Consider the following 26,708-nt stretch of genomic DNA (forward strand, 5'->3'; position numbering starts at 1 on the left):
CTCTTAGTTTTCCTTCATCTGAGAATGTCTTTTATTTCTCCTTCATTCCTAAAAGAGACTTTGACTGAATAAGCAATTTGTGGTTGACAATTCTTTCAGCGCTTGTCAAATGTTGTGCCACCTCCTTTTGGCCCCCATAATTTCAGATGAGAAGTCTGCTGTAATTCAATCAGTTTTGTCCCTTAGGTAATGTGTCATTTCTCTCTGCCTGCTTTCAAGATTTTTTCTTTGTCTTTAGTTTCCAGAAGTTTAATTACGATGTGTCTTGGCATGGATTTTGTTGGGTTTATCCTACTTGGGATTCACTTAGTCTCTTGACTCTGTAGATTATGTCTTTTACCAAATTTGGGAAGTTTTCAGCCATTACTTCAAATACTTTTCCAGCCCCACTCTTTTTACTCTCCTTGTGGAACTTCGATGATACAAATATTAGATCTTTTGTCCTTAAACCTCTATCATTTTTTCCGTCTATTTTTCCTTTGTTGTTTAGATTGGGTAATTTCTATTATTCTATCTTCAAGTGCACTGATTGCTTCCTCTATTATATTCATTCTGCTATCAAGCTTATTCACTGAGTTTTTTATTTCAGTTATTGTATTTTTCAGTTCCATAATTTCCAAGTTGTTCTTTTTTTTAAAAAAAAAATTTCTGTTTCTTTGGTGAGATTTTCTATTTTTTTGTTTGCTTCTAGGGTATTTATAATTGCTCACTGAAGTATTTTTATGATGACTGCTCTAAAATTCTCGCCCAATAATCACAACATCCTATTCATCTCAGTGTTGACATCTACTTATTGCCTTTTCTCATTCAAGTTGTGATTTTCCTTATCCTTACTATGATAAATGGTTTTTTATTGTATCCTGGATGTTTTGGATATTATGTTGGAGACTGTGGATCTTACTTAAACATTCTATTTTAGCAGTCACCTTGTTTAGGGTTAGCACGCAAGCCCTGGCCTACTTTCGTGTATTATAGGGGCAATGACAATTTACATTTCAGAGCCTCTGCAGTGCTATTCTGGCCGGCTTAATTCACGTGGTGCTCCTGGTGCTCCATCTTATTAGTCCCTACTTGTGCTGTCCACCAGGGAAGAATGTGCTTACCCTGAGTCCTGTTGCTACTAGGTGAGGGGAGGGAGACACCAAGCTTGTGGGGGGCAGAAAGCTCTTTCCTGGCCTAGTGTTAGTAGGGCTCCTATTTGATCCCTACTGGTGCTACCTGAGTGGGAAGCCAGGCTTGTTGATGCCAGGTACAGGACAGTAGATTCCAGACCTGTAGGATGGAGAGCATTTCCCTGGTCCCACTCTCCAAGTCCCTCCTTCCCTCTGTTGCACCCCCCAGTGCTGAAAGGGTTTCTGCTCAATCTTTGCCAGAGCCCCAGGGGAGAAAAAAGCATCTACCTAGGCAGATTTGTACCACTGGGTAGAAGGCTACCACTTCTTCTTCCACTGGGTGGAGTTTCAGGAGAAAGCAGCCTATTGTGTTTGAGTCCTAGCCAGTCTAGCTAGTGCCTAGCCAGTCTGTCTTCCTACAGCACCAGACTGGACTTGGAGGTATAGTTATGAAATCATGATTTCATACATATACATACACACACACACGAGTTCACACACACACACATACATGCAATAAAAGGGTCTAGAAGCAAGGACACACTGGCGGCAATGAGAACACTTAGCACTCAGATCTCGGTTTCTAAATACCATTGTACACTAAAAGGAACTAGGGATCCTTGGGAAGATGGTTGATTCTAGAGTTGGGGCAAGGAAAATACAAGATGAGCCTGGAGCAACTTGTTGAACCAGAATGTAAGGAAGTACACAAAGAATTGTGAAGACAGATCAAAAGGGGAAAGGACAAAGCTTGAAAAGATTCACAATGCCCAAATCTGAAACTGATATTTGTGTATGATGTGAGTTTTCCCGCATACATAAATTATTCCAGCATCATTCACTGAAAAGTGACCTGCAAGGTAATCTTGATGGAATTGCTTTGAATCTAAACATGAATTGGGGAGAACTAACATCATACAGTCTTCCCATGCATAAACATATTTTTCCATTTATTTGGATATTATGTCTTAATTTTAAAATAATTTTTATCATACAAATATTGTATGTATTTTGTTAGATTTACTCAGAGACTATAGTAGTCTCTTTTCTTCCTAATATATTTTTTAAAATGTTTTGTTTGCTGTCAGAGAATAGAATGCAACTGACTTTTGAATATTAATCTTATATCTAGCCATGTTATTGAATTTATAATTTCTAATAATTTGTCTGAAAATTATTTTTTTTATGTAAATAATGATATTATAACGAATTTTTATTTTTCCTTTCCATTTCCTTCCTATTCCTGTTATTTACTTTCTTGCTTTAATGTGCTAGCTTGGACCTTTAATAAAATGTGAAAAAAATATTTATATTAGTCTTTATTTTAAATGGAACACACCAAATACCTCATTTGTAAAAACAATGATTGATGAAGAATTTTATTGGGTTAAGAAAACTTTGCTATTTCCACTGTGCTAAGAGTTTTTATCATAAATGGGTGTTCAATTTTATCAAATTCACTTTCTGCATCTAATGGGATGATTGTCAGGTATTTTTCTCCTTTAATCTGTCAGTGTGATAATTTACATTTATGGATTTTCCAGAAACATCTTTGTACTCCTCGGATTAACCCAATTGGATCAGAATTGATTATCTTTTATATATATATGGCTGTTTTTGAGTTGCTTATCTTTTCTTTTGTATTTTTATATCCATGGAGTGTTTTTAATTTAGGTGGAACTTTAAATCTATGTTTACGAGTAAGAATAGCCTTTCTCGTGCTGTCCTTGCCTGACCTTAGCATCAAGCTTTAGATTACCAATGAGGTTCTATTTCCCTTCTTGTAAGGATTCTCATCTCTTATGACACACACAGAGTTCCCCTGGGTGTTTCTGAGTAAATTTCAGCATGAGCTCAGTTCAATAATTACCTTGCAACCAAAAATTGGAGTCTCCCATTAAGCACTGAATTTCCTCCTATTGAAGAAAACTATAAAGTGAATCACTTAGGTCTGAAAGTACCTTGTTCAGGCTTTAGGTTATAAATACTTATCTTCGCTAAAGACATATAGGAGCTAAAAAATAGAGGAGACTTAATACCTAAGAAGGCAAAAAGAAAAAAAAAGAATCTTTCCCTCAATTTGCCACATGAAGGTAAAGAATATTAAAATTAGATTTCGATCCATCATTAGTGACTTTTTACTGTTACTCAATGTGAAAATATAATAACTTCTTTAATTTCAAATTTTCAAATTATGACAGAGTAAGATATGCTATATAATCTTTATTCCACAGGCATGAAAGAATTAGTTGGAGTAATAAAACAGGTTTTTTGGTAAGAAAAAGTATCAGTTTACAAAAATATCTTTGCTTCTCCTTTTTTACTATCTTCTATTAAAAAAAAAAGCTATAAAAAGCCAGAATATCTTTGCATTGTTTGTTTAGATGACTATCATGATTTGTTTCTCCCTTTTGCAAGAGACTGACAATATCAATTATATCAGTTTCAAAACACAAATATTAGCTGAACATTCATTACATGTCAACTTTTTCTCCTTACATTTTCGTTTCTTTAAACTTCTTAAGCTGAAAGCTTAATTTTTACTCTTTCCAATCTAAAACTGAAAATATTTAAGACAATAAATTTTCCTCTGAGCACAGCTTTGGCAGAATTCCTGAAATGTCCACAGACACTGTTTTATTTGTTGTCATTTTTCAATAGTTTGTAATTGAAATTTGACTTTCTTTTGTGAATTTTCTATTGTTTTCTTCGTTTAATCTTGAAAAAAAAAAACAACCAATGCCAATTTTTCTGAAGTAAAAAAAAATCATATACTAGAAGGTTCGGGTCATCCAAAAACTTAAGTGCACAAATATTTCTACATTTTCACCATAAAGGATGGGAGAATGCCTCCAGCAATGAGAAACTGGCGACTCAATCCATTTTGTTCTTTTGTATTCTGAGTAGAAATCTACCTTCTCATCTTACGATAACTATTCCAGGTTTACCCTATCAATATATAATATGTATTCACATAGTTCTTCAATGTGGCAGGTTTTATTTTTTAGTAGTAGTACATCAAATACCCAGAGAAAAAGAATGAATGTCATCTGTCTGATACTACAAGAATTAGTAATTACAGTGCCTACCTAATAAATACATTTTACTTGCAAACAAAACACACAAACAGAGAGAGAACATGGGCCACCCATTTGTATATTTGGGAAGAAGTCAAACAAAGATTAGGTAGTGGCTGAGTTGAAATAAGAAGGGGCTGGGAGATTTTAAGGAAAATGTCAAAAGGACAAAAATAATAGTCTAAAGTTGGAAGCAGAAGGAAGGATAGAGGATGGACAGATGTAGCAAAAAGAAAAAGGGAAGGTGGGGACAGAAGTACAAATTGAGTTATTTTGAAGAGAAGGTTAGTAAATCTAAAGACAGAAACCCAAGGCAAATAGAAAGAAATTTAAAAAGCAAGGTAGTAGGAGTATATCAGAATAAAAAGTAAAGGAAGAAAGGCCTGAGGATAGTGCTGAAATCAATGAACTAATTTCTTGAAAATGACCTGTAGATGTTGCTAAAGACAATTTCCCACTTTATGCAAGTACCTATTTATAAGATTTATTAATTATAAATCATTCAAATTTTTAAGTATATTATCTGTATTGTTTATAGAAATAGAAAGTTTGAGAAAATTGTGTTAAAAATTTTGAACCTTACCCAAAAGTTGAGTTCAGACACTCCCAATCTTTGAATTTTATTTCTCTTTAGAATTATCACCTGAAATGCATTTGATATAAAAGGAAAGAATTAAATAAAACTAATATTTATATTTTATATGAATGATACATTTCAAAAATTGCACAGCCACCCCCTTCCATTTTGGCTATCATTAGCCATTTTCCTTCTTCTTTTTTTTTTTTTGGTGAGGAAGATTAACCCTGAGCTAACATCTGTGCCCATCTTCCTCTATTTTGTATGTGGGATGCCGTCAGAAGATGTCTTGAAAAGCGGTGCATAGGTCTGTGCCTGGGATCAAACCTGAGAACCCCAGGCCACTGAAGTGGAGCGTGGGAACTTAACCACTATGCCACTGGGCCATTTTCCTTCTTAATTGTTGATTTTTCAAAATTTGGACATGGCAAATTTCCTTGGACAAGGCAAAATTCCCAAATGTTTTGTGTGCCAAAAAGTTGCCTCTAGAATCAAGCTAATTTCTGAGTTACTTGGGACATTTTAGGCAGAACAACTCCTTTGAGGAGGTAGACGGTGTGTGGAAGGTGTGTCTGTGTCAGTGTATATGTAAGTTATCCAGAAAAATTAGTGGGCTAAGTTAACATGAAAATTCTTCCTCTCCAAACTCCAAATAAAATATTTTAAAATCTTTAAAAATGCATAACTGAACTTATTAAGAAAGAAAAGGAACTTTTCAGGTGCCAGAGAAAAGAAGGTGATTTAAAAAACTAAAACATTAATTAAGAGAGAACCTATGGCAGTCTTTGTTTATTCCCAAGTTTGGGGTGGAAAAAAAAAAGGTTTCCCATGAGAAACTGAAATCTTAGGCCTATGTATTATTTAGATTTGGAATATTTTGCACCATCTAGTTAGACCACCGTAAGCCAGGATTCCTGAACTTCCAACAGGAAAATATAAATGTACCAGATTATACATTGCAACATTATTTGTAAACATAAAATATAGGAAACAACCTAAATGCCCAGACATAGGACAGTGGTTGAATTATCAATGGAACATGCACAGTGGAGTACTATAAAACTATAAAAAAGAATAAGGAAGATCTCTACGAACTGATATGGAGTGATATTCAGGAGAGGCTGAAAAATCAAAGTACAAAAGACTATCTATAGTAGGCTACCCTTTAAGTAAGTAAGAGGGGCTATAATAAAATATATATGTAATATTTATTAGTACAAAAAAGAAAAAACAACTAAATGGGTAAACCAGAAAACCAACGAGATATCTTACAAGAAAGAGGTAGGACCAAAGTGAAAAGAAAGGTGGAGAGAATGAGGTGGAAGGAATGAGGAGTGACATTTTCTGAGTACAACTTTTTGTATATTTCTTATTCTTAGAAACATGGTAATATTTCACCTCCAAAATAAAGTAACTAAAATCAATCAGGATGGAACTTCTGCTTCTGATCAAGTTGATATAAGAGGAATCACATTTACTCTCTCATCTGAAACAACTAAACCCAAGCAAAGTAGATAATAAGAGACTACTATGAACAATTAGATGCCAACAAATTGGATAACCTAGAAGAAATGGATACATTTCTAGAAGCATACAATTTACCAAGACAGAATCATGAAGAAACAGAAACTCTGAACACACCTATAACTAGCAAGGAGATTGAATCAGTAATCAAAACCATCCTAACAAAGAAAAGACAAGGACCTGATAGCTTTGCTGGTGAATTCTACTAAACATTTAAAGAAGAATTAGTGTCAATCCTTCTCAAACTCTTCCAAAAAAGTGAAGAGGAAGGAAGACTTCCAAACATATTTTATGAGGCCAGCATGACCCTGACACAAAGCCAGACTAGGACACTAGAAGAAAACTAAACTCTAGACCAACATCCCTGATGAACACAGATGCAAAAATCCTCAAGAAAATACTAGTAAACTGAATTTGACAGCACATTAAAAGGATCGTACTCTATGATCAAGTGAGATTTATCTTCGCAATGCTAGGATGGTTCAACATATGCAAATCAATTAATGTGATACACTACACTAACAGAATAAGGGATAAAAATCACATGATCATCTCAATAGATGCAGAAAAGCATCTGATAAAATTCAACTCCTTCCATGATAAAAACTCTCAACAAACTAGGAATAGAGGAAATTACCTCAACACAATAAAGGTCATATTTGAAAATCCCACAGCTAACATCATACCCACTGGTGAAAAACTGAAAGCTTTTCCTCTAAGATTAGGAATAAGGCAAGGAGGCCAATTCTCATCATTTCTATTCAGCATGGTACTACAAGTCCTAGCTAGGGCAATTAAGCAAGAAAAAGAAATAAAAGGTATAAAAATTGGAGAGGAAGATATAACATTATCTCTGTTTGCAGATGACGTGATCTTACACACAGAAAACACTAAAGATTCCACACACACACACAAAACTGTTATAACTAATAAACAAATTTTGCAAAGTATCACACACAAAAATCAACATACAGAAGTATGTCACATTTCTATACACTAACAGTGAACTATCTGAAAAGGAAATTAGAAAATAATCCCATTTACAATAGCCTCAAAAAGAATAAAATATTAAGAATAAACTTAATCAAAGAGTTGAAAGACTTATACACTAAACACTACAAAAACTTTCTGAAAGAAATTAAAGAAGACACAAATGGAAAGACAGTATTTGTCTTTCTCTATCTGACTTGCTTCACATAGCATAATGCCCTCAAGGTCCATCCATGTTGTCAAAATGGCAGGAAAACCTTATATATTCACCTTTAGCTACCATTTCTAGTGCCTTTCATTTGTGTAGAGCCACACTGACATCTAATATTATATTCCTTCCTTCTGAAGGACCTCCTTTAACATTTGTTTTAGTGCAAATCTGCTGGTCATGAAGCCTTTATTTTGCTTTCATTTTTGAAAGATATGCTGGCTATGTATAGAATTAGATTGACAGTATTTTTTCTTTAAGTATTTTAAAGATGTTGTTTGTCTTGTTGCTTGCATTTTTTTCTTATGAAAAATCTGTTGACATTCTTACCCTTTGTTCTATATTTAACATGTCTTATTTCTCTGGCTATTCTTAAGGTTTTCTATTTATCACTGATTTTGAGCAATTTGATTATAATGTACCTAAATATATCTTTCTTTATGTTTCTTGTATTTGGGATTTATTTAAATTCTTCATCTCTGAATTTATAATTCTGAACAAATTTGGAAAATTTTGGGTCATTAATTCTTCAAATATTTTTCCACTTCCTCCCAACTCCCCTCATTGAGACATGTACTTTACTTTTCCTATATGAACTGTAAATGGAGGATTGGAATATCACCCTTCTGCAATCCCTATTGAATGAATGGATTTGGTACCAAGCATTGACCGCTGCTATGATAAAAAGAGAGGCATCAAACATTATGTGCCTCCTGAAGAAAATACAATACTATAGACTTGCCAAAGGGATCAAAAGTGAACCTGTCCAAGTTTTAGATCTAATTACTATATATTATAAATACAGAAGGCAAAGCAAAATGTAAAGCTACACTATGAGGATTCAAAGAGCAAAATCTAGACCACAGAACCCTCCATATGTTCAACGACCCATGTTCTTCAACAAATAAATTTCTTGGGAAAAAACCAGGGAGGTATATGGGAAACCTGTAGATAAAAATAGAAACTTAAGTGATGAAACTATAAAGGAAAGCTAGGAAGTGATTACCATATTCAATGTAGGCATTACTGTTTTAGAGCACTGCAAGGGAGTTATAATTGGGGCAGGTCACATCGAGGGCTTCTAGAATGGATGGAAAAGTTCTGATTTTGACTTGATGTAGTGTAAAGATGTTTGCCAAATAACAGTTCATTAATCAGTACTACTCAGTACTAGTTAGCACTAGGTCAGTACATAAAACATTTGTTTTATGCAGTTTTGTGTATCTGTGCTATATTCCAACATAAAAAAAAGTTGTCACAGAAAGAGGTGGATGAGCACACTGTTACAAGTCCTCTACTTTGTAATGCTGAAAAAGTTTGACAAAATGTTGAAAAGAAAGAATGTATGTTTTTTGGGAGAGAGAAAGAAGAGGGATTACTTACTACGATTAACAAAAAGGCATGGGGAGCAAAAATGTTAAAACATAAAGGCAATCCCCAAAGATTCAATCAATGAACCATACATGGAAAAGTGTTGTATTTTGGTATTACTGCGGTTGGTATCATTTATGATCACTGTGGAAAGAGAACATCCCAGGAACATTCCAGGTCTGGCTTATAAATACCAGAAGTGTGACTATAAAGTAATAAAACTGATTTACTGAACTGTTGTTCCAAATACATATCCAAATGAGTATTATCTATGAAAGTAAGTCACATGAGACTATACACTTATTCTAATTATGTTGCCATTGCTCAAAACATTCCTCTTTCTAACGTGCCTTCAGAGATAATTCAGCTATGGGTGTAAGAAAATCAGTCTTATTACTTTACTGTTATCTCATATTTTTTTTATTATTATTATTTCTTTTGATGAGGAAGATTAGCCCTGAGCTACCTCCGTTGCCAAGCCTCCTCTTTTTGCTAAGGAAGATTGGCCCTGGGCTAACATCTGTGCCCATCTTCCTCTCCTTTATATGTGGGATGCCTGCCATAGCACGGCTTGACAAGCGGTGCATAGGTCCACACCTGGGATCCGAACCTGTGAACCCCAGGCTGCCAAAGTGGAGTGCGTGAACTTAACCACTAAACCACTGGGCTGGCCCCTTTACTGTTACCCCATATTTTGATTAAGATCTCTATTACCCAGCCCAATCACCTACTTATTCACAGGACTTTGTTGGTTTTCAAAATTCAAACCCACCCTTGAAAGACAAAGATTTGTCACTTTTGAGGATATTCAAAGAATGTGCCACAGTCTGTGAAGGCAATTCAGAGGAGTTCCAAAAATGTTTGGGGCAATGGCAGTGTCACTGCAGTAAGTACTTAGCCTACTGAAGTGACTTAGAAGGAAATAATTAATTTTTATCATAAATTATGGCATATTTTAAAAGTAAGTCTCATTACTTTACGATTGCTTTTTTAAATATTTACTTGGGCATTGCTTCAAAAAGGTAAACTTTGTACTATATTATTTTTCAAGGATGAGATAGAAAAAAAGTGTTATTTGGGTAAAACCTTTTCATGTGAGTAATAACCAGGAAAGGGCCCTATGTATTCCCCTAGACCTATATTAGGTGGGTAAATCTGCTATTTGACAGGTAAAGAAAAAATTCTTGGGCTGGCCCAGTGGCGTAGCTGTTAAGTTCATGCACTCCGCTTTGGCATATACAATGTCCGCATATAAAAACGTAAAAATATATGTTTTTATAACATATAAAAACGTTCGCAGGTTGGGATCTGGGCGCAGACCAACGCACCACTTATTAAGCCATGCTACGGCGGCGTCCCATATAAAGTAGAGGAAGATGGGCACAAATGTTAGCCCAGGGCCAATTTTCCTCAGCAAAAAGAGGAGGATTGGCAATGGCTGTTAGCTCAGGGCTAATCTTCCTCACACACACACACACACATAATCTTCATAAGCTTAGCAAACACTTACCCATGTCATTAACAAAGATGAAGAATAGTAAGAAGATAAATACATTGGATTTCCAAACATCAACACAAAACAAAGGAGAACCGAAATCTGAAAATTGAATAAAAGAATGTTTTATAGTTATTAGATATATAATATAATGTATACTTAGTCTACAGGCATATAGCCATTTCTAATACAAACTTTATTTGTATAAATAAGACTAAAAAATAGATCTTGGACAAATGATAATAGAATTTCAACACACCGATAGGTTCTAAGTGTTTTCAACACCATAAATTCTATACAGCAGAATTTAATTTTTTTTCTCTTCATTTTTTTCTCTATCTGCTACTTGTTAGAAAGAAAACAGGAAAAAAAACCTATTGTTTCAATAATGGAGTGATATAATAAGAAAGACTTAGTTACAAGTATTAGATTTCTAATCTTACTTTTGTTGGACTATTTGAGAGTTTCCATCACTAATAAAGTTCTATTTTACGTTCTTATCTAAAAGATATTTATTTTTATGTTCTTAAAGGAGATGCGTTTGGAAACTAAGATAAAAACAAAAAATGCAAAAACATAAAATTTGCAGCCTCATATACATGCAAAGTGTTAAAAATCTCAGGTCTAAGGGAGAAAAGGCAGTTTAAAAAGTAGTGACAATAATAATAAATAAAACATAAAATTTTTAAAAAGTTTCAGAGATTGCAAAACATCTACAGTCTAGTTGAGAAAGTATAACCTTCTATAATATGGTATCTATAATGTACATTTCCCATTTTCCTTCTGGATATTATTGACATCATACGCATTAAATACTACTTGAGAGAAGGTACCCCTAAAACAGAATAAGTTCTGTTTTATAAACCCTGAGATTTTATTTTAATATTTGACTTATAAATATTAAAAATGTTACCATGTTCATATAAATGATCTTCTGAAATTTGTTTGGCTCAATGTACCCCACAACATACATGGGAAATAATGAGGCTATCTGAAATAAAAATATAAAAAAAAGCAAAAGTGAAAAAAAATGTAGAAAACAAATACTTTGCTATTCATAAGCCAAGTAAACATAAGAGGAGAGTTTTATTTCCAATAATAATTCAAAGTAATTTGAACCAACCTTCTCACTGAGAACTAGAATAGCTAGGAAAAATATAAAAATCACCTGTATGAAAGCCACAGATTACTAACAAGGCAAAAAAGGATTAGGAAACTAAGACCAGAGAAAAGATGGAAATCTACAGTGACGAGCATGACATTTTGGGTCACTTTTGTCCCAGAGGCACCTGCCAATTTCAATAGAAGTAGATGCCTGCCAGCTGAGAGAGTCCAGACTCAGCAGTCAGGGCGCACCAAGAACGGGATCCCTACTAAGTCCCCAGACTTTGCTTTGGGGCTTCAAAAGGCTATACTAGAAGAGAGAACCAGAAATCAAGCAACCCTCAGAAAGACTGAAGCCCACCTTTGAATTACCTCATTCTCTAATTGCATGAAAATGATTCAAGATTTTTACTGCCTTTATTTGCCTGCTGGAAGCAAATTTAATCTTCTTTGGAAGAAGTTAATATTAACCTAGTCTCAAATTAACTCTATTACTGTTCATGTACAATGTCAAAAAGCGCATCAAAACTAACCAGATACAGGAGGAGATAAGACATTATCTCTAAGACAACAGAAACAGATCCATAAAGAATCTAGTTCAGGGTCAGCAAAATTTTTATGTAAACAAGTCAGATAGTAAATACGTTACGCTTTGTGGGCCACATACAATCTCTGGTTGTATATTCTTCTTCTAACTTTTTTCTAAACAACACTTTAAAAATGTAAAAACCACTCAGCTTGCAAACCATTCAAAAACATGTCTGGCATCGTCAGACATAGACTTTACGTTTGACATGTGCAAGGAAATAGACAGGCTTGAAAATTCCAGGAGAGTACTGGAAACCATAAAAAAAGAACCAAATTTAAAATGTACAACTAAATATTAATTAATTAAATAATCAATATTAAGAAATCAAAGATGGGTTTAAAAGCAGGTTTAACACAGCCAAACAAAAAAGGGATAAACTGAAGATAGGTCAGAAGAAAATATCTAGAAGAAAGCATAAAATGACAAAGGGATGAAAAATATATGAAAGAACATAAAAGATGTAGATCATATAATATAAAGACCTAATACACTATACTTTACATCTCAGAAAGGGATGAGGGAATTAAGTAAAAGCTATATTTAAAGAGATTATACCTGAAAAGTTCCCAAAATTTATGGAAGAAATCAAGCACTGATTCATAAAGTATTACAAACCCCCAACAAGGGATAAATTAAAACAAATGAAACCTGACCACACTTACAAATAGCATAATAAAAACTGCTCAAAACCAAAGGCAAGGAGAAAACTCTTAAACAGATCTGGAAACTAACTGACTTGAAGATTCACTATAAAGCTGCAGTAATCAAGACGGCACGGTATTGGAGAAAGAACAGACAAACTGATCAATGGAATAAAATACAGATCCTAGAAAGAAATCCACACAATTACAGGCAACTGAGCTCTGACAAAGGAGCAAAGGTAATTCAATGGAGGAATGACAGTCCTTTCAACAAATGGTGCTGGAAGACTTGGTGGACATCTATGCACAAAAAGTGAATCTAGACCTAGACCTTATACCTTTCAAAAAAATTAACTCAAAATGGATCTTAGACCTAAATGTAAAATGCAAGCTATAAAAATTCTAAAAGATAACATAGGAGAAAATATAGGTGACCCTGTTTGAGGATGAGTTTTTAGATATGACACCAAAAACATGATCCATGAAAGAAAAAAAACTGATAAACTGGACTTCCTTATAATTAAAAACCTCAGGTCTGCAAAAGACATTATTAAGAAAACTAAAAGACATGCCAGAGACTGTGAGAAAAATCTTTGCAAAACCCATATCAGATAAAGGTCTGGTACGCAAAATACACTAAGAACTTTTAAAATTCAGAAATAAGAAAACAAATAATCCAATTTAAAACTGGGAAAAAGATCTGAATACTTTACCAAAGAAGATATACAGATGGCAAATAAGCACATGTAAAGATGCTAAACATAATACTCCATTAGGGAATCGTAAATTAAAACAATGAGATACTGTTACACACCTATCAGAGTGGCTAAAATCCAAAAACCTGATAAAATTGGCAATTTCTTACAAAAATAAACATAGTCTTACCATACAGTCCACCAATCACACTCCTGTGTATTTACCCAATTGAGTTGAAATCTTATGTCCACTCAAAACTGCACACGAATGTTTACAGACTCACCAAAGACTGGAAACAACCATAATGTCCTTCCAGAGGTGAATGGATAAACAAACTGTGTGGTACATTCATACAGTGGACTATTATTCAGCAATAAAAAGAAATGAGCTACCAACTCATAAAAAGACATGGAAGAACTTTAAATGCATATTGCTAAGTGAAAGAAGCCAGTCTGAAAAGGTTGACATGGTCTGTGATTCCAACTGTATGATATTTTATTTTGGTTGTATTTTACTACGTTAAAGATTGCAGAGCTCTACTGTGAATTACAGTATTACTATTTCTTGTACTTTAGAGGACTATATTCACAATAATTATTATGACTGGGCCCAGAAATTCTTTTGTGAGGGCCTTTGAAAAGCCCCATGCAATTTAACATTTAGTAGTAACCAGGTTATGAGTTCACTATATAATTTCAAAAAATTTATAAATACAAAAGCAATGAATAATTCATTCAAGAATCCGAAAGAGATGTTTGATTTAAAGTGGTACCAGTCGAAGATGGTAACACTTTCAAGTAATAACCAATTTACCTGAATATTGTTTCCCAGAACTTGGCTTATAACTTAGTTGCTTGGAGCTTAAAATACGGTTTTCTTAGAAACAGTGCTATAAATTCAAGTCCATTCAATGGATACTAGAATGCCAATGTTATCTCCATCCTAAAAGAACTTACTTGCCGGTGGTGTGGAAAAAAGGCAAGGACACAGCTGCTCGGCAAACCTCCTTTCAACACATTCTCAAGCGTCTCATAAAGCAAGCTCAAGCACGGCAGAAAGCCAGCCTCAAATCTCAGAGCCAAAGAATGCATGAATTGTTACAAGTTTATTCTACAGATCAACTACCCAGAATTTGGGAGTTTTACGCTAACACCTTACTCTCAAACCCCTTGTCATTTCTTCTTCTCACAGCATAAATACCTCACTACCCACCTCCTTCCAAAAAATGGATGGGGCGGGTATAAAGCGGTTCCAACTGATGCTACAGCTAACAGATAATCAGAACTTGACTGGAGTTAAGAACTGTATCCCTTTTATTAAGCTTAGACTCTCTACCAAGGGCTCCCCTATTACCTTTTTTCCAGCTTTATTGAGATATAATTGATTTATAACAGTGTTGATTTGATACCCCTATATATTGCAATATGATTACCACCGCAGTGTTAGCTAACACCTCCGTCATGTCACATAATTACCATTTCATTTTTGTGAGGAGAACATTTACGATCTACTCTCCTAGCAAATTTCAAGTATATGAAACAATATTGTCAGCTATAATCACTTTACTGTGCATTAAATCCCCAGAACTTACTCATCTTCTAGTTACAAATTTGTACTCTTTGACTAATATCTCCCTATTTCTCCTACACCCCAGGCCATGGGAACTATCATTCAACTTTCTGTTTCTTTGAGTTTGGCTTTTTTAGATTCCACATATAAGTGATATCATACAGTATTTGTCTTTCTCTGTTTGACTTATTTCACTTAGCATAATGCCCTCAAGGTCCATCTATGTTGTCACCAATGGCAGATTTCCTTCTTTCTGCTCGCTGAATAATATTCCATTGTAAATACATACCATCTTCTTTATCCATTCATCTGTTGACAGACACTTAGGTTGTTTCCATATCTTGGCTATTGTGAATAATGCTGCAATAAACATAGAAATGCAGATATGTCTTGGACATTCTGTTTTCATTTCCTTTGGATAAAATACCCAGAAGTGGGATTGCTGGATTATATGGTAGTTCTATTTTTAATTTTCTGAGGAACCTCCATACTGTTTTCCATAGTGGCTGCACCAATTTATACTTCCACCAACAGCGTACAAGGGTTCCCTTTCCTCCACATCCTCAGTAACCCTTGTTATCTCTTGTCTTCTTTTTTTTTAATGTTTATTTTTTTGGTGAGGAAGATTCACCCTGAGCCAGCATGTGCTGCCAATCCTCCTCTTTTTGCTGAGGAAGATTGGCCCTGGGCTAACGTTCATGCCCATCTTCCTCTACTTTATATGTGGGGTGCCTGCCAGAGCATGACTTGGTAAAGTGGTGCGTAGATCCGCACTCCGGGTTCCAAACCCGCGAACCCCAGGCTGCCAAAGTGGAGTTTGAGAACTTAACCACTACGCCACCAGGCCAGCCCCATCTTGTCTCCTTGATTCCTTGATGATATTAATCCCTTATCAGATATATAGACAAGTGAGATTGCATCAAACCAGAAAGCTTCTGCACAGCAAAGGAATCAACAGAGTAAAAGGCAACCTACGGAACGGGAAAAAACATACGCAAACCATATATCTGATAAGGGATTAATATGCAAAATATATAAAGAACTTATAATACTCTAGCAAAAAGCTAATGACTCGATTAAAAAAAGGGCAAAGGACTTGAACAGACATTTATCCAAAAAAGATATACAAATGACCAATAGATATATGAAAAAATGCTCAATGTCAGTGAAATGCAAATCAAAACCACAATGATATATTATTTCATACCTGTTAGGATGGCTATTGTTAAAAAAACAAAAGACAACAAGTATTAGAAACAAAAGGAAGGTATAACAGCTGTGCACATAATAATATTGCATCAAAATGTTTAAAGTAAGAATTGACAGAACTAAAAGTAGATATAGACAACTCCACTGTTACAGTGGAAGATCTTAACACATTCCTCCTCTAGTAACTGAAATAAGCAAACAAAAATAGTGGAAATCTAAAATATCTGAATAACACAATTAACAACTTTGCCTAACTAACACATGTAGAACTATACACCTAGCAAATATAAAATACCCAATCTTTTAAAATGCATCAAAAATAGAAAATACCTGGAAACAAATCTAATGAAAGATGTGTAAGATCTCTAAAAATCTATATAACATTATTGAGAGAAATTAAACAAGAACTAAATAAGTGGAGATATATATTATGTTCTTTGGTCAGAAACAAACATATTTAAAGATCTCAAAATTTTTTATTTACTGAAATGACACCTTTCTTCAAAATTAAAAGGAAAGAAATATGTGTGGGACCTCCTGAGATTTCATCTAAATTAGGGGGGAGGAACAAGCCTAAAACATAGGTTTTAAGAGGCACTGAGAGAAAGAATACAGTTGCTTTCTGCTTGTCTCCTGTTGAGTCCAGCTCCTTTATAAAAAGTTACAGTTGTTAAAAAGAAGTTCATAAATTCACCTTGTGAGGAAAATTAATCTTGACACTGATTATGAAAAATGTATCATATAGATTCTTAAATAGGAAAGCAATTAGGTAACAGAGTAGACTCAATTATAGTTTCACCAAAGGTACATAACTATTCTTCAAATGCATAATTCTTTTATTAATGCTGCATGAAAACCAAAGGCATTTTAGCAAGGAAATAAGATAATATAGCCGAGGATGTAACCTTCAATAGAGAAGAATTCAAAGACCCTAGGGACGCAACAAAAATAAACTGGGAAGTACTGGTGCTTTGGCAAGACTTGATTTTAATTTAATCTTTGAGCCTCAGTGTTTTCATCTTTAAGACTAAATAATACCCATCTGACTGGAATCCTTCAGGATTAAATGAAATTAACACTGAAGTCGGGCATATGTTAGTCTCCCTTTGCTTCTTCTCATAGACCAATATTATTAGGATATGCAGATCTGGACCATCCTTCTTAAATGTCACAATTAAGCTTTGGCTAAGAAAAATACTTCACAGGTGAAAATTTAGATACAAGCAGCTGAGTCGACATTCTGTTTGAAAACGTAGAGAAGTGACTTCTATTCTTGCCCCCAGCTGAAGATTTCATCATATTTCTGCAGATACTAGCCTCAAGGTCAGTAGGTCTGATGGTAGGTCAAAATTTGCTTCCAGGAAACAAAAAAGAATTTTGAATCTGGTCAAACCCTTGGACCAATTTTGTTCCTGAAATCAGAGATGAATGCAGACACTTTAAATAAAATTATATCTAAGAAGTGAAGCCATAAAACTCTTCTGTAAGCTAATTTTTGATTCCCTGTTAGTTTATATATATAAAATTTAAACTATATTTTAACCATTGTAGCCATAATAAACACTATCATACTAACAAGGAGAAATCAACTAGAAATTCAACTACTAGAACAGGATGCCAGCTCAGACAAAACTTTTAGAGAGAGAAGCTGACATTTATAGTAAGAGAAGCTGCCTCTAATTCTAGTAGAAGAAACATCAGGTCCCCTGAGAAAAAAACATTTTAATGGCCTCTTCTATTTTTGAAGGTCAAAGGTGAGTAGGCACCCACTTTTCTTGAATTGAACAAAGTTTGTTTGGCTTGACAAAGACTCCTTTCTCAGACCCTTGGTGTGCAAAATTTGATGTTCAGTGAAGAGGGAGGACCTGGAAAAAAATTTCATAGGGAACCAGGAGTCTTCTGAGGGAAAAATCTTTCTTTTCTGAGATGTATCCATATTTGAACATCTCCAAGAAAACAGTGGGTAAACTGACAAGACAGGACCCCCAGGAACTTGAAAAACAAACACATAGCACAGGCAAGAGAACTTGGAACTTGTGAGCTCACACAACGCCAGAACTCTAGTCTCTTCTTAGGAGAAGGCTAGTTCTGCAGAGAGCCTTTAGCTGATGCTGAGATTCCTTGACTCGACTTAGCTCTCTCAGCACCACACGCATGATATGAGACAAAATGACCATATTTACATAAAAGAGAGCTGTACCACTCATAAGTGAAAGCACGGAGTTCAGGTCAATTTTAGTATGAAGCACCCAGCATCTACGGCTGTCAGAAGTTTTCTGTCTTCAAGAAGGTGAATCTGAGTTCTTGACGTCAATGCCAGCCAGAGGGTCTTAAGTTCACACTTGGCCTCAGGTTCATTCAGACATTCCTGTTCTGTAGGACAGGAAACATGATTTGTCAGCAGGGCAGCTTCAGACATTGCTCTTCAGTGGGAACCCTCAAAGAAATCTACACAGCAGCCTCACCCCAGCTTTCCTGAGGAAGCTCCAGAGCAGAAAAAGAAGACACACAGCAGGCAAATGCAGAAGCCAACCTGACTTAGGAGCTCCATAACCCATGGGAACCTCCACAAGGGAAATGCAACTTAAAACATTACTTCACTTAAGGAAGCCCAAAGTTATGGCATTCCCTACAGGTAGAACTTAGTTCAATTCCTTCCACTCTGGATGCAATTAGGCAATCACCAAGTAATGTGCCTGGTAACATCATGGACACAACACACTAGTAGGTTTCCAAGGGAAGAGAGCGAAAAGGTTAACTGAGGGTCAAATTCTCAGGCAAAAGGGGAAAACATTTTGCTAAACAACAGTGTGGTAGCATCCTCTGTGTACCCAGATCTGTAATGGCTACAGAATCCTCCAGATACAAGCAGTCCCATTTCTGGCTCCAATGGTGAGGCGAAACCATCTAGCCCTGATCCTTGGACCAAATAAATGGCTGATGTGCTTATCAAAGAAAGAGAAACTCCAGGAACGGAAAAAGATAATCTTGTCACAAGCAGGATAAGGGCATAGAGTCACATTAATCTAAATATTAAAAGAGATGTGGCCTTATACATACCCCAAACAAAAAAACTAGTTATATGAAGAAAGAAAATGAAATTGATAACCGGTTTTTTATAAATACAATATATCAATACTATCTCTTCTGGAAATAATTTGTATCTCTATCACTTCTAATTTTAATCCCTTTTACTTTCCTTAGTCATAACAATCTTTCCTATCTGACTGGGAATGCTCTAATAAAATGCAAGAAAAATAGAATATATTATAAATTAAAATCCAGTTACTAAATAAGTCACAATTTCTCAGTGTCTTCAGAAGGATAATATCTAAGGTCCTATCACCCCAAATATTCTGGGTTTCTACAATGGTCTCTTGTAATTTTTTCTTTAAAATATAGCCTATTCTTGACTCCTTCACCCCTATTTATCAGACAATATGTTCAGGAGACATGAACTAATTTTAACCTTAACCTACGAAAAATATAATCAAGAATAAAAGTCTTAAAATACTCCCAGAAAAATAACTTTGAATTATCCTTCTGTTAGCATGAAAAAACAAACACACATACAAACAAAACTCTATCTATTAGTTAAAAAAAATGAAAAGCCAGAAGTGATGTCAGTATCATGGCATCATAAGACATCCCTCCATTTTGTTCCCCCCTTTAACAACTAAAATCTGGCATCCATCCATGAACAAAGTGCCCCTGTGGGATCCAGCACCATAGGCCAAGGGTCCCACCCATGCATTGGGTAATAGGCAGACAGACCTTGGTATGGGCTGTGGAACCAGCAGGAGCCAGTGAACTGTCCCCAGCCCCTCTTGTCCGCAGATGGGAAAAACCTGGAGAGTACTAACTTGGGCAGACACCCACGGATGCGAATGAGAGACCCTTTGTAGAAGTCCAGTCTTCCTGAGGAGAGGCTCCAACACTCCACTGGAGCAAAAAAAATATATATATATATATGAGTTGGGATGCACTGGAGAAGGTAAGAAGAACTTTGCTAGCACTGCCCCTCCTCCAAGGTGGCACAGTGTGGGGCTGAACTAGCAAGTGGCAACCTCTCCTATGGGGAAAGGGAGAGCAGTGAATATGTGCCTGGATTCCCCAGCTGTGCAGGACACTGCTGGGAAAAAACATTTCTCTCCCACAGCACCCAAAGTAGTGAGGTGTGACCTCCATGACTGGGGGGAGGGAGGAGATTAAGAAAGAGGCAGATAAGAATATAAGAGGGTATTAAAAGGATGTGGATCCTTATGACTGCAGTCAGGACTTTAGCAGGAAACCTGCCCATCAGCTGCTGGGAAAACTTCAAGCAAGGATCCCCCCACTTGGCCCAAAGGCATCCCACACCCCCTGAGTGTTAAACCCACACCACCCCTACTCTGCAGCCAGCTCCTTGTGCATGCTCCTGAGTGTGGCAGCAAAAGTGAGCTCTGGTAGACAAGGAGCTCACGCAGAAAACAGGCCAGGGTCTGCGGGCAAGGGAGAAACCACAAACTTGAGCTGTAGTGCCACCTTCTGGAAAACAAAAGAGGTTTCCAGTAGCCAGCCTGGTGAGTTGTAAGATCTAGAAAAGACATACAACTTAGTAATTCTGCCACAAAGAGGCAGCAAGAAGCATCGAGCTGGTGTATCCACACAAGGTCAGAGAAAGCCCCAGATACAAGCAGGACCAACAAAGAATATCTCCCACCTGAAGGCAACTAGAAAAGACTGGAGGTGACTGCTACTTCAAATGCAAAAACAGCAACACAAAACTCCAAGGAACATGAAGAATCAAGGAAACATGACATTACTGAAAAATCTCAATAATCCTCTAGAAACTGAACTCAAAGATGCAGAATTCTGTGATTTACCCAATAAAGAATTTGGAATAGCTGTTTTGGGGAAATTCAATGAGCTACAAGAAACCACAGAAAGACAATTCAATGAAATCAGGAAAACAACACATGAACAACATGAGAAATTTAACAAAGAGATAGAAATCATTAAAAAGAACCAAACAGAAATTCTGGAGCTGAAGAACTCAATGAATGAAATAAAAAATGCATCAATTGATACAAAAAATGTATCAATATCAGAACAGACCAGACAGAAGATATAACAGTGAGTTAGAGGATAGGAACTTTGAAATAACTCTATCAGAAGAATAAAGAAAAAAGAATGAAAAAGAGTAAAGGAGCCTACATGATCTATATGATGCCATCAAAGGATCAAATATCAGAATCATTGAAGTTCTAGAAGAAGAAAGGTAGAAGGGGACAAGTAGTTATTTAAAGAAATAATAGCTGAGAGCTTCCCAAACCTGGGGAGAGACTTGAACACCCAAGTTCACGAAGCTAATAGATCACCCCATCACTGCAATTGAAAACGACCTTTTCTAAGACACTCTACAGATGGTCCCCAACTTACAATGGTTCCACTTATGATTTTTCGACTTTATGATGGTGCAAAAACAATACGCATTCAGTAGAAACCAAACTTCGAATTTTTATCTTTTCCTGGGCTAGTGACAAGCAGCACAATACTCTCTCAGGATGCTTGACAGTGGCAGCAGTGGCTCCTAGTCAGCCACACGAACATGAGGGTAAAAAACTGATACACTTAACAACCATTATGTACCCATAAAATCATTGTTTTTCACTTTCAGTACAGTACTCAATAAATTACATGAGATATTCAACACTTTATTATACAATAAGCTTTATGTTAGATGATTTTGCCTAACTGTAGGCTAATGTAAGTGTTCTGAGCACATTTAAGGTAGGCTAGGTTAAGCTATGATGTTCTGTAGGTTAGGCGTATTAAATGCATTTTTGACTTGATATTTTCAACTTACAATGGGATTATCAGGATGTAACCCCATTGTAAGTCGAGGAAGATCTGTATAATGAAACCGTCAAAAATCAAAGTCAAAGAGAATCCTAAAAGCAGTAAGAGAAAAAAAGATAAAAGATTGTAACCTATACAGAATCTTGATTAGGCTATCAGCTATAGTAATCAAAACAGTATGGTACAGGAATAAAGACTAACATATACACCAACGGAACAGAATTGAGAACCCAGAACATGCATGCATATATGGTCAACTAATATTTGACTAGGAAGCCAAGAATACTCAGTGGGGAAAGGATAGTCTCTAATAAATGGTGTCAGGAAAACTGGATATTCACATAAAATTGAACTCTTATCTTATACCACTCACAAAAATTAACTCAAAATGGATTAAAGACTTAAACACAAGACCTAACACTGTAAAACCCCTAGAAGAAAACATAGTGAATAAGCTCCTTGACATTGGTCTTGGCAAAGATTTTCTGGATTATGATACCAAAAGCAGAAGCAACAAAAGCAAAAATCACCAAGTGGGACTACATCAAACTAAAATAATTGCAGACCACATAGTGAGTAAAAGATTAATAACCAAAATATACAAAGAACTCATATGACTCAATAACAACAAAAAAATCTGATCAAAAAATGAGTAGAGGAACTGAATAGACACTTTTCCAAAGAAGACATCCAAATGGCCAACAGGTACATAAAAAGATGCTCAACATCACTAATCAACAGGGAAATGCAAATCAAAACCACCATGAGATATCCCTTCATCTGGTAGAATGGCTATTATCAAGAAGACAAGGGGCCGGCCCCGTGGCTTAGTGGTTAAGTGCGCATGCTCCACTACTGGCGGCCCGGGTTCTCCGGCCATGTTGAGGCGGCGTCCCACATACAGCAACTAGAAGGATGTGCAACTATGACATACAACTATCTACTGGGGCTTTGGGGGAAAAAAAAGGGAGGAGGATTGGCAATGGATGTTAGCTCAGGGCTGGTCTTCCTCACACACACACAAAAAAAGGAAGACAAGAGACATACAGCAACTAGAAGGATGTGCAACTATGACATACAACTATCTACTGGGGTCTTGGGGGGTAAAGAAAAAAGGAGGAGGATTGGCAACAGACGTTAGCTCAGGGCTGGTCTTCCTCAGCAAAAAGAGGAGGATTGACACGGATGTTAGCTCAGGGCTGATCTTTCTCACAAAAAAAAAAAGAAGAAGAAGAAGACAATAGATAACACCAGTTAGAGAGGATGTGGAGGAAAGGAACCCTTGAGCACTGTTGGTGGAAATGTAAACTGGTATGGCCGTTATGGAAAACAGCATGGAGGTTCCTCAAAAAATTAAAAATAGAACTACTATATGATCCAGCAATCTCACTTCTAGGTATATATCCAAAAGAAATAAAAACAGAATATCAAAGAGACATCTGCACTTCCATGTTTATTGCAGCATTATTCACAATAGCCAAGACATGGAAACAACATAAGTGTCTGTCAATGGACGAAAAGATAAAGAAGATGCAGTGTGTGTATGTGTGTATATGTGTGTGTGTGTATATATATATATATATATATACACACACACACATACATGGAATATTACTCAGCCATGAGAAAAAAGGAAATCCTGCTATTTGCAACAACACAGATGGACCTTATGGGCATTATGCTAAGTGAAAACAAGTTAGATAAGAGACAAACAAATACTGTATGATATCACTTATATGTGAATCTAAAACAGCCAAACTCATAGAAACAGAGAGCAGAATGGTGGTTACCAGGGGCTGGGGGCTGGGGGAATAAGAGAGACAATGCACAAAGATGTTGCAACTAGAAGATCAATAAGTTATGGAGATTTAATACACTGCACAGTGATTATTGTCAATACTGTATTATATACCTCAAAGTTATTAAGAGACTAGATCTTAAATGTTTTCAGCACAAAAAAAGAAATAATAATTACATGACTTGATAGAGGTGTTAACTAATATTGTGATGGTAATCAGGTGGTAATCATATTGCAATATAATAATGTATCAAATCAATGCACTGTACACCTTAAACTTGCATAACGTTACATGTCAATTATATCTCAATAAAAAAAGAAAAAAAAAACCTAAAAGCCTAGTATATCTTTTGAATGGATAGAAAATCATTAAAGCAATATCAAAATTACCTAAAAGAGCTACTTAAATAGTTTCACCAGCACCACTGGATTAATAAATTTGCTTGCAAGGAAGTGATACACATTAGAAATCTATTCTACTATGTTGGCATGTGCAAATAATGAAAACCATAGAATTTCTGTGTTATAACCTGAAAGGGCCAACTATAAGGAAGTAAAGCAGAGAAAACACTTTAAACATGCAGCACCAACGAAGTTGAGGTTATAATTTCATTCTTTGTAGACAACTGGCAGTACAAGGCTTCTTGGCAGAATTTCTCACTGCCAATGAAAAACATTATTATCATCAGCGTTTGTTAGTTAGGTGGAAAGAAGTTCTACTGGAAAATCTTAGTATCACGAAATTTCATCAAAATTGACCTTTTTCTGCTTCCCCAGCTCAGTTTCTTGCCATTAGTCACTTAGTTGTCTGGGGAAACAGGATACGGTCTCAATTCACTCAAATCATGAATAAAGCTCTGAGAAATAGTGTCCAATAAGCTTCTGCTCTTCAGACAAAACAGCCAAAATTTAGCAGGATTAAAAGCAGAAACTCCCTAGCATGAAGCGTAGTATTGGCCCTTATCATGTTGTGTAGCTTGGCATCCAAAATGATTCCCAAGGCAAAAGGAAAATTTGCAGGTAGATTTACAGAGATCATCTCAAATACCAACATAAAAAATTGTGAACTAAAATAATAGCAAAAATTCTTCTGCATGTTGATCATTAATATCTGTCTAGCCAAGACATTAATAGAAAATAGAATTATATGATTTTTAAAAAATCACACATGTATGTAAACTTTATAATTATTCCATATTTTGAAGAGTTATTAGGGCACAAATATAATCACAATCTAAAACTTCTATAGAAACACCAAGTACATCTTGCATTCAACTTAAATTAGTTTAAAATCATCTTACCTGTGTAAAAAGTATAAACTGAGCAAATTGCCAGGGAAGCATGAAAGCAACATTGGCAAGACAGAGTGCAATGAAATGCCGTCTACTATTGTTCGAGGTCCTTAATGGAGAGAATTGATATCAATAAGTTTTACCATAAAAGTCATCTATCACTAAACAGCAAGACTAATTGCAAAATGATGAAATCTAATTATCCCCTTACCTTGGATACAAGACAACAAAATATAGTCAACTTTTAAAAGCTCATTAAAAAGAAATTAAAATACTTGCATTATAAAAACAGTATAAAACAATCAAAATTAGAGCTTTAAATAAAATATTGTATCTAGTTTATCAGTAAATATTCTAAACATAAAAGTTTATTATCCTCTAACTATGCATGACACTGGAAATTTAATATTTCAGCAAGAAGGTCAGAAAATAGAACATGAACTGACCCTTCGTACTGCAAGATATTTACCCCATATGAGCAGCAATAGCTTTTATATACCACCAGTTTCATGTTTCAAACAGCAATGAAGAAAATATAAGTGCTGGTGAAGTAATAAATTAACAACTATGAGAAAAATTTGAAGAAAATAATCTAAAACAATGACTTAGAAAGAATAATTATAGAATACAAACTATTGCACATTGAAGTTTTAATGTCCATTCTGCAATTATGAAATATATTAGTAATCAACATTTTTTACTAAAGAAGACTTGAGCATCTTTTAGAATATGAAAAAAGAAATGCAAACATTTTGTGTAAATAATAAAACTGTAACTATTCTTTTTATAAGGTTATAATGGATTTTGATAAATCCTTGTACTATGTTACATAAATTTTCAAAAGCAAAACTTTATACATTCATATTGTTTAGTAATATTATCACAAAATATATTCATTAAGTACTCAGTTATCTTATATTTATCAAACAAAAATTACTTTTGGCTAACACACGCACTCAGGGATACCATCTTAAATGGTACAGAGTACAGCACATGTACTCAGGGATACCATCTTAAATGTTTAATTAACACATTTTATTCCATGAAACCCCTGACTGGTCAGACTAATATTACTTATAAAAATAAAAAATGAAAAATAAACCATCTCTCTAGGAATTTAACTGGAATGAGTGGGAACAAACAGGCAGCTTCTTCCACCATAATCTTTGAAAGAGGGTAACATGCAGAGCAAAGACACAGAAATCTGGATGGGGAACAGATTCCCAAGTCCAAATTCAATCCAAAAAAAAACTTGTCACGTAGGTAACAAATCAGGAGTTAGTCTGCCCCTTTCTCAAGGTTGGTAGCCACCTAGTATGCCACTATTTACCTTCTTCAAGCTAACATATAAGAGCCTTAAATATCTCCATGGCAGTGTGCTAAGCGCTCTGTGGTTAAAGAGATAAATATGGCATGGTCCCTGTTTCAAGTGGAATTTTAATACACTAAGTGTATATGCAGACAATTGTGTGTGGTTGACTAACAAATTTACAGTTTTAAAAGAGAAAGAAGACATGTACACAAATGATTTTCATACAGGCAGAATCTGATGGGTGCTAGTAAGTGAAGGACAAGGCTCCCTGGGAGTTTAGAGAAGAGCTACCACTACTTCACA

General features: G+C 35.3%; 1 protein-coding gene across 1 annotated transcript in view; it reads right to left on the reverse strand.

Moving 5' to 3' along the window:
- DPY19L2 (dpy-19 like 2) overlaps window positions 1-26,708 on the reverse strand; it is a 102,919-nt gene that overhangs the window by 38,931 nt on the left and 37,280 nt on the right. The window contains exons 9-12 of the mRNA XM_058569085.1: window positions 25,103-25,202; window positions 11,268-11,345; window positions 10,370-10,456; window positions 4,773-4,832 (exon numbers count right to left, since the gene is read on the reverse strand). Coding sequence (XP_058425068.1) covers window positions 4,773-4,832; window positions 10,370-10,456; window positions 11,268-11,345; window positions 25,103-25,202 — 325 coding nt within the window. The remainder of the gene's footprint in view (window positions 1-4,772; window positions 4,833-10,369; window positions 10,457-11,267; window positions 11,346-25,102; window positions 25,203-26,708) is intronic.

This window comes from Diceros bicornis, chromosome 3 (genome assembly GCF_020826845.1).
Source record: "Diceros bicornis minor isolate mBicDic1 chromosome 3, mDicBic1.mat.cur, whole genome shotgun sequence".
Taxonomy (NCBI): domain Eukaryota; kingdom Metazoa; phylum Chordata; class Mammalia; order Perissodactyla; family Rhinocerotidae; genus Diceros; species Diceros bicornis.